The sequence below is a fragment of the Portunus trituberculatus genome, chromosome 21 (genome assembly GCF_017591435.1).
Source record: "Portunus trituberculatus isolate SZX2019 chromosome 21, ASM1759143v1, whole genome shotgun sequence".
In the NCBI taxonomy this organism is placed as follows: Eukaryota; Metazoa; Arthropoda; class Malacostraca; order Decapoda; family Portunidae; genus Portunus; species Portunus trituberculatus.
The window spans coordinates 17,432,814-17,442,232 of NC_059275.1; the positions used below are offsets into that span (position 1 = coordinate 17,432,814).

General features: G+C 44.4%; 1 protein-coding gene across 1 annotated transcript in view; it reads right to left on the bottom strand.

The window, feature by feature from the left end:
• Positions 1-1,310: 1,310 nt before the first annotated feature.
• The window catches only part of LOC123507022 (vascular endothelial growth factor receptor 1-like), a 39,202-nt gene continuing 31,093 nt past the window's right edge, over positions 1,311-9,419 (bottom strand). The window contains exons 20-27 of the mRNA XM_045259519.1: positions 8,754-8,981; positions 8,379-8,538; positions 5,473-5,699; positions 4,504-4,637; positions 3,968-4,090; positions 3,499-3,710; positions 3,173-3,278; positions 1,311-2,980 (exon numbers count right to left, since the gene is read on the bottom strand). Of these exons, the coding sequence (XP_045115454.1) occupies positions 2,105-2,980; positions 3,173-3,278; positions 3,499-3,710; positions 3,968-4,090; positions 4,504-4,637; positions 5,473-5,699; positions 8,379-8,538; positions 8,754-8,981 (2,066 nt within the window). The 3' untranslated portion in view covers positions 1,311-2,104. The remainder of the gene's footprint in view (positions 2,981-3,172; positions 3,279-3,498; positions 3,711-3,967; positions 4,091-4,503; positions 4,638-5,472; positions 5,700-8,378; positions 8,539-8,753; positions 8,982-9,419) is intronic.

Consider the following 9,419-nt stretch of genomic DNA (forward strand, 5'->3'; position numbering starts at 1 on the left):
TGAAGAGTTTATAAATCGCGAGAATAAACGAATAATTGTATGAATTCATTGCGATATAGTGGGAAAATACTTGTACACTGATATTCTTAATATTAGCCACTAGATGTCCTTTACGACATAATCATAATTCTTTACACACACACACACACACACACACACACACACACACACACACACACACACACACACACACACACGGCCCGGTAGCTCAGTGGTTAGAGCGCTGGCTTCACAAGCCAGATGACCGGGGTTCGATTCCCCGGCCGGGTGGAGGTATTTGGGTGTGTCTCCTTTCACGTGTAGCCCCTGTTCACCTAGCAGTGAGTAGGTACGGGATGTAAATCGAGGAGTTGTGACCTTGTTGTCCCGGTGTGTGGTGTGTGCCTGGTCTCAGGCCTATCCGAAGATCGGAAATAATGAGCTCTGAGCTCGTTCCGTAGGGTAACGTCTGGCTGTCTCGTCAGAGACTGCAGCAGATCAAACAGTGAATCACACACACACACACACACACACACACACACACACACACACACACACCGCGTAGTGTAGTGGTTAGCACGCTCGACTCAATTGAGAGGCCCGGGATCGAGTCCCGGTAAGCGACGAGGCAAATGGGCAAACCTCTTAATGTGTGGCCCCTGTTTACCTATCAGTAAATAGGTACGGAATGTAACTCGAGGGTTTGTGGCCTCGCTTTCCCGGTGTGTGGAGTGTGTGATGTGGTCTCAGTCCTACCCGAAGATCGGTCTATGAGCTCTGAGCTCGCTCCGTAATGGGAAAGAATGGCTGGGTGACCAGCAGACGACCGAGGTGAATTACACACACACACACACACACACACACACACACACTAAACACACATACACAGTACATCCATCAGATATGTTTCTTGGTTATGAAGTAAGTTCTTAGAAGAAAACACTACTTTGGCAAGAAGATTGCCATCTATAATTATAATGACCTTAGAATCTATTCAAAATCTACGTTTTGTACTAAGTCTCAGGCACCTTTTCTCCGCCCTACGCCGCTTGCTACTTGCCTTGACAGTATCCCTTAGGCACCTCCAATGTGAATACACACAAACACACACACACACACACACACACACACACACACACACACACACACACACACACTGGATAGGATCTCCCTAACATAACAGTCTTCTTAAACAGCGACACGAGAAATATTCTGAGGGATGTATCACGTATAGTATAGTCACGGTGAACAGTTGAGCAATTCACCGTACTCCCTTCCACTGTGAGGAGCGTTTTCCTACATCTCAAGTCTTGTGATCCGCGAAGAGGCAGTCAATGTCCAGGTTTTATTTATAAGGAGAAGGTTTTGTAGGGAGACCATCACCAGATCAGACAGACAACTTAGATTTGAGGACAAACACAAAGCACAGTGCAAGTGAGTGGAAGTGAGCGGACAAGAAGTTTTTGAATATGATTTCATGGTTTTCACTTGTCTTTCACTTTCAGTTATTCCGTTCTCGTATTCTTTTCATTTTTTACTTGTTTGTCCTTATTTTTTTTTTATTGTTTCGTCTATCTTTGCTTCTACCATTCAATCTGTTCCTCATCTCTTTTTCTTTATTTCTTCTTTCTTTCTTTCTTTCTTTCTTTCTTTCTTTCTTTCTTTCTTTCTTTCTTTCTTTCTGTCTGTCTGTCTGTCTGTCTGTCCGTCTTTCTTTCCTCTTTGGTTCATTATCTTAAAAGTAGGAATGATTTGTAACACAGTCCGGTGAATCAAGGCGAACACGAATAGGTGGAGGTGGAAACACAGGAAAGGATACTTTGAGACAGTGCATGTAGACTAAAAGGTTCAAACGTACCTATGTAAGTAATGTATGTACAGTCCATCGAGAGGAATTCTCAATGTTCGGTACTCTTACACGAGCGCCACTAATGCGAGGGACGGTGGTAAGCATCATCATTATAAGAAATATATGTGCACTACCTTTATAAACTCTAGGAGCAGTATGTGAAAACGACACTCTGCTTTTAGAAACACACACACACACACACACATACACACACACATAGGAAGTAAGAATATCGAACCCAAGTTAGTACACGAACCCACTACTTTTCACAATCTGTTACACAACCAGGGCCTCCTCTGGGATGGGCGGGACATTGAATTTGTCTATCTCTATCCCTCGAGGCGGACTGCTCCCCTCTATAGAGTCCACTCCACTTGAGGTGTCTGATTCAGTACGGTCACACCCAGAGTCCTGTGGGATGAGATTGGCGTATTCAGCGGCGCATTTGGTGTCACCTACATACTGACGCGCCTTGTCAGCGTTACCGGTGCTGAGGTTGGCGTATACACGACCGTTAGCTTCGCTGGCCCCTGTGTCTATGTAGTTGTGGTCGTCGGTCGACAGCAGGGTGCTCATAGCCAAGTACTCTGGGTTGGTGTGTGCCAGAACGGTGGGGCTGTACACGCCACTGTCGTGTTTAGTCAGTTGTCGGTGTCGACCACGTTGGGATCCCTGTGATGAAATGCTCTTGAGAATGGTGCGGCGTGGAGAGTGTTGACGTCCGTTGACGGCATCTGGAGTGTGGGGCTCCGGTGAAGGCTTGTCCATCCTCAGGTAAAGGTCTTGGTTACCGTATTCTTCTTTCTCAGGGCGGCCCATGATGCACGCCACCGTCTCGTCGTCAAAATCGAACACGGTTTTGGCGTCAGTGCGGTCAGCGGACATGGGCACGTAAGAGCTGGCGGAGTGTTCGCCTTCCACAGCGCAGAGGTACTCTTTCTGTCGGTTTGTGAGGCGGGTCGGTGTGGAGAGGCGGTCGGCCTGCACCGTCAGTTGAGGCGCCACACCGGGACTGAAGGGCATCTCGTAGCCATCCTCGTTAGGTAGCGGTGTGGGCTGGCGCATCTTGGCCGAGTAGTCTTGACTTGCGAGTAAGTCCAGAAACTCACTTGAAACATTCTCCTCGTAGGCCTCAGTGAGCTGTAGATAGTTCTGGAAAGGTAGTGAGCGCCTTATCAGTGTGTGTGTGTGTGTGTGTGTGTGTGTGTGTGTGTGTGTGTGTGTGTGGCACACCACTATACACATTAGATACCATTGATCTGTTGTCATGAAAACACTGTAGGCTACATGTGATGTACTGTATGTACATTTGGTGGCCTTATATAAGTAGTTATTTTTACTTACTTGTCGTTGTACCTCGCCCAGCATGTCTCCCAGACTGGCCTCCAGGCTGGTGAAGGAAGGTCGTTCCATGGGCTCAGTGTTCCAGCATTCCAACATCAGGCGGTACCTTGATGTGACCAATACATATCAAATTTAGTCACCGCAAAAAAGATAGATAGGTATATATATATATATATATATATATATATATATATATATATATATATATATATATATATATATATATATATATATATATATATATATATAAATAGATAGATAGATAGATAGATACATAGATAGATAAATAGATATAGATAGATAGATAGATAGATAGATGCACTCACAGGCCGTAGGTGGAGTAGCGGGGTTGCTCAAGGCGGATGCCTTTCTCCAGCTTAAGGATGAAGCTTTCGTCGAACTCGCTACACGAGTACGGAATTTGTCCGAGGCTGAAGATCTCCCACAGCACCACGCCAAAGGACCAAACATCACTCTGCGTGGAGAACACCCCGTCCCGCAGACACTCCACAGCCAGCCACTTCACCGGCACGGGACCCTGCCACACAACAAGACGTGTGCTGTATACAGTTACTCCTACCCCACCGCAGAGGGTGACGGGAGAAAGAGATTCGTTGGAGCAAGAACTCCGAAGCAAATAAAAAAATTCTTACATAAAATATTACATGGTTCAGTAGAGTTTCGTATTGTGCTGTATTCCTACTGTCAGCTTGAAGATTAATCAACTATCGCCATATTTACCTACAGAACTACGTTAGAAAGCATTATATTCATGCAGTAGTTACTAATACTTACATTGGTAACTTTCTTGTAATTATTGTTCTTATAGATGTCCTTCGCAAGTCCAAAGTCGCTGATTTTGACGACATTGTTTTCAGCCAAAAGTACGTTTCTGGCAGCCAAGTCGCCGTGCAGCACCTGAGGCAGCAAAGGATATTGCTCCATGGTTGGCTCCAGTTGTGCCTCTCTTTCTTTCTTTATACACTCATGCATTAATGAAGTCCTTAAATTTTTTGTTATGTTTATATATATATTTTTTTTTTTTGTCTTTATTTTGACAAAATCTCTGACTTTTTTCCTTAAATGTTGATTTTCTTACATAATTCATCATGTGTACACGTAACAAAGGAACACAAAGAAAGATAAACGACAACGGACATGGTACTCCTGTACAGGGCAGTCTAACAAGTCTGTGTGGTGAGCTACACTAGCCTGTTTGTTCTCAAATATGACCTTAGTGGTGATTCTCTCTCTCTCTCTCTCTCTCTCTCTCTCTCTCTCTCTCTCTCTCTCTCTCTCTCTCTCTCTCTCTCTCTCTCTGTCTCCTTTACCTTCTTGAATGCCAGGTACTCCATGCCCTTGGCGATCTGGTAGGCCCACTCCAGCAGGTTAGTGGAGCAGAGTACATGGGAAGTATTCAAGGAGTGGGCACTGAGGTATCCGTCTGACGTGCCAGTGCTGGTCTCTGTTTGTATAGGAGAACAACAGCATCAGATAATCAGCATCAGGGAGCTTAATACTTGGATGAAGCCAAGATGTTACAGGTGTCGTTGCAAGTGAGGCTACAGTTGCAGTATTGTTTATCAGTATTAATAAAGCATATACTGTATCTTCATCAATATTTTTCGCTTTTTTGTATCTTTTTATATATTTTCTTTATTTTTTTCTAATTTAGCTCACAGAGGTTTATTTGTCTGAGCGGAAAGGTTACATTTTGTTATTATTTTTTTTCGTTATTTTTGTTCTCATTCAATACTATAATGTTCAGATTGTTGTTGTTGTTGTTGTTGTTGTTGTTCTTATTTTTGTTGTTGTTACTGTTGTTGTTGTTCTTACTGTTGTTGTTGTTGTTGCGTGATTGGCCTTTGTGTGTATGATATTGCTGATGTAGTAAACTGTATTCTTAACATTTGTTATTATTATGCTCGAACGAGGGAAACAGTTGACTAGAATTGATTGATATGAATTAATCTCCAGCATTACCTAACAACAAAATCTGCCCACACCTGGCCAACTACTTTAATTTCCTTGTAAATTTGATCTTTCTCCGTTAACCTCTTAAATGTTTCAGCCAATTTTTTAATCTTTATACGCTGTTCTTCAGCCATTAATCCCTTACATGTATTGTCTCAGCTATATCAACACGTTGTGATTTTTAACTCACCACTCATCCACTTAGGACGATTCTTCTTTCATTTTAGTGTTCTATATGTGACGCATTCATCCGCTTTACAAAACTAAATCTAGAAGATTATTCATCATTGTAGCTCCCAAAAGCACACAAAGTTTGGCAAGGTTACCGCAGGGAAGGAAGCTGTTGTCGGAGGCCATGTGGTGGGTGGTGGAGGAAGCCGACACGGTCCTGGCTCGGAATGGGCGACAGCCAGCGTCGCCGTCAGTCATGGCGGGGGACAGAAGGTTTGGAGACGTGGCTGTGGGTCCGTCAGAAGCCTGAGTGGTGCCGTAAAACACGTTGTCTTGGTGGAAGTTGAGGTGTGTGTACTTGAGACCATGGGAAGTGTGGCTCCTGCAAGTCATGCAAGGGATTAGAGGTGACGTACCTTATATTACTGTGGCTCGTTTCTTCAAGGATGTGGAATATGGTGCGTATGTATGTATGTATGTTCTTACGATATGAGGAGGTAAAATGCTGCACCTATATTTCATGCAGCTTGGGTGAAAGCTTAACAGAACTTCCTACATATACTCTTCAAGTATGCCTAGAAGAGCTGTAGGCCATAACATAAAAAAAGCTTGAGCTAGCTTTTCTCTGTGTCTAAGTAGGTAGCTCTGTCTTTCCAGAAAACACATTATTGCTTGTGAAAAGTGAAGCGAAGTAAATCCGAACCAGGTGTACCAGCAAACAACTAAGCAAAGGTCTCTGTATTCACGATAACAGTAAACGCCCAGCTGATATATCCCGTGAAGTGTTCAGCCCTAGCCTTGCCTATACTATATGTACCGTATAGATGTATGTATGCGTGTAACACAAAGTAACACACACTCTTTTTCTCTGTGTGTGTCTCAGTGTGTCTGTTTTTCAGTCAGCAGTTGTGTACACAGTGTAGAGAAGAGTGTGCTGTGTACAGTGCAGTACAAAACAGTGCAGTACCTTAAGCTGGAGTCACTCCTGTGTCAGCAGTCGTGTACACAGTGCAGGAAAGAAGAATGTGCTGTGCATCTAGCCAAAAACATCTCAAATAACTTCACTTCTTCATCTTTCCCTCTTTTATTTCATCCTGATGGCACCACTGCCATCTCTTCTGTCTCTAAAGCTGAACTCTTTTCTCAAACCTTTGCTCACAACTCCACCTTGGACGATTCTGGGCTTGTCCCTCCCTCTCCTCCCTCTGATTATTTCATGTCTGCAATCAAAATTCTTCGTAATGATGTTTTCCATGCCCTTGCTGGCCTAAACCTTCGGAAGGCTTATGGACCTGATGGAGTCCCTCCTATTGTTCTCAAAAACTGTGCTTCTGTGCTTGCACCTTGTCTGGCCAAACTCTTCCAACTTTGTCTATTGACTTCTACCTTTCCTTCCTGCTGGAAGTTCGCCTACATTCTGCCTGTTCCTAAAAAAGGGTGACCGTTCTAACCCCTCAAACTACCGCCCTATAGCTTTAATCTCTTGCTTGTCTAAAGTTTTTGAATCTATCCTGAATAGGAAGATTCTCAAACATCTGTCACTTCACAATCTTCTGTCTGATCGCCAGTATGGCTTCCGTCAAGGTCGCTCTACTGGTGATCTTCTGGCTTTCCTTACTGAGTCTTGGTCATCCTCTTTTAGAGATTTCGGTGAAACTTTTGCTGTTGCGTTAGACATATCAAAAGCTTTTGATAGAGTCTGGCATAAAGCTTTGATTTCAAAACTGCCCTCCTACGGCTTCTATCCTTCTCTCTGCAACTTTATCTCAAGTTTCCTTTCCGACCGCTCTATTGCTGCTGTGGTAGACGGCTACTGTTCTTCTCCTAAACCTATTAATAGTGGTGTTCCTCAGGGTTCTGTCCTGTCACCCACTCTCTTTCTATTATTCATTAATGACCTTCTTAACCAAACTTCTTGCCCTATCCACTCCTACGCTGATGATACCACCTACATCTTTCCACGTTCTTTCAGAGACGTCCAACCCTTCAGGAAATCAACAGATCACGCGGGGACGCCACGGAACGCCTGACTTCCGATCTTTCTAAGATTTCCGATTGGGGCAGAGAAAATCTAGTAGTTTTCAATGCCTCAAAACTCAATTCCTCCATCTATCAACTCGACACAACCTTCCAGACAACTATCCCTCTTCTTCAATGACACTCAACTGTCTCCTCTTCCACAATGAATATCCTCGGTCTGTCCTTTGCTCATAATCTTAACTGGAAACTTCACATCTCATCTCTTGCTAAAACAGCTTCTATGAAATTAGGTGTTCTGAGGCGTCTCCGACAGTTTTTCTCGCCCTCCAACTGCTTACTCTGTATAAGGGCCTTATCCGTCCCTGTATGGAGTACTCTTCGCATGTTTGGGGGTTCCAGTCACACAGCTTTGCTTGATAGGGTGGAATCGAAAGCTCTTCGTCTCATCAACTCCCTCCTCTGACTAACTGTCTTCAGTCTCTTTCTCACCGCCGAAATGTTGCATCCCTTTCTATATTTTATCGCTATTTTCATGGTAACTGTTCTACTGATCTTGCTAATTGCATGCCTCCCCTCCTCCTGCGGCCACGCTGCACAAGGCTTTCTTCTTCCTCTCATCCCTATTCTGTCCAACTCTCTAATGCAAGAGTTAACCAGTACGCTCAATCATTCATCCCTTTCACTGGTAAACTCCCTCCCTGCATCTGTATTTCCGAATTCCTACAACTTGTCTTCTTTTAAGAGGGAGGTATCGAGGCATTTGCTCCCATAATTTTGGCTGACGGTTTTGGCACTTTTTGAACTCTTTGGAGACCCAGCGCTCAAGTAGGCCTTTTTCTAACTTTCTTTTTTTTGCCCTTGTCTGGCCCTCTTCCCTACGTAAAAAAAAAAAAAAAGTATAGAACATTACCTTGAACTAGAGTCACTCCTGTGTCAGCAGTATAATGTACACAGTGTAGAGAAGAATAATGTGCTATGCACAGTGCAGTACAGAACAGTACCTTGAGCTGGAGTCACTCTTGTGCTAGCAGTATAATGTACACAGTGCAGGGAAGAAGAGTAGTGAAGTACAGAACAGTACCTTGAGCTGGAGTCACTCCTGTGTCTAGGTCGCGGCTCGCGGAAAGTCGGATCGATCTTGTCTTCAGCGTTGATTTGGTTGACGAAGTCGCGGCGATGGCGGCGCATGTAGTCGAGGATGTTGCCATGCTTGCAGTATTCCACCAGCAGCAGCAGCTCCCCTGCGGGCAGAAGGGAATGCAAGGCAATAGGGTGAGAGGCAATGGGGCAAAGTTTGGTGTGGCCATGAATTTTGTTCTCATGCAACTGTCAGACACTGGTCTCATTGTGCCGTCTTTGTTTACTACCACCACCTCTACTTTTGCTGCCTATAGCTCTCGAAGCCCTTTCTTTAGGAGCAGGATCAGCAACAGCAGTAGCAGCAGGACTAACGCACCTTTGGAAGCGAGGTCCTTGGAGCAAGCACCGAGGAGATTGACGATATTGGCGTGCCTTCCGATGTGGATCATGATTTTCACCTCGGAGCGCAGAGCTTTGAGTTGCGAGCAGTCAGTGCGGGACTTCATCATCTTGACAGCCACGGTGGTGTGCGGCTCGCCGGGCTGGAGGTTGAGCGCCGTGGCGCGGTACACCCTCCCGAATGCTCCTGTCCCCAGCAGTTTGTCTGTAATAATGGCCAGAACACATGTGTACTTAGCATACACAGCGTTGCCACCGCCTTCATGTTGTTAAATATCCTCCTCCTCCTCCTCCTCCTATCACTACTACTACTACTACTACTACTACTACTACTACTACTACTACTACTACTACTACTACTACTACTACTACTACTACTACTACTACTACTACTACTACTACTACTACTACTACTGCTACCACAACTATTATTACTATTACTTCTAGCTATTACTACTCGTATATTCCAGTAACATGAACAATGTAAAGAAATCCATATATAAACGTTGTGCATCTTACTGGTGTTGCTTTATCATGACCCAACTCCAGGTACGTGTCTCTTACAAGTTCAGGAATTTCTTGATATGTGCGTGGGATACGTTCCTGAAGGGATCGCGTAATGTAAAAATCGCATAAAGTGAAC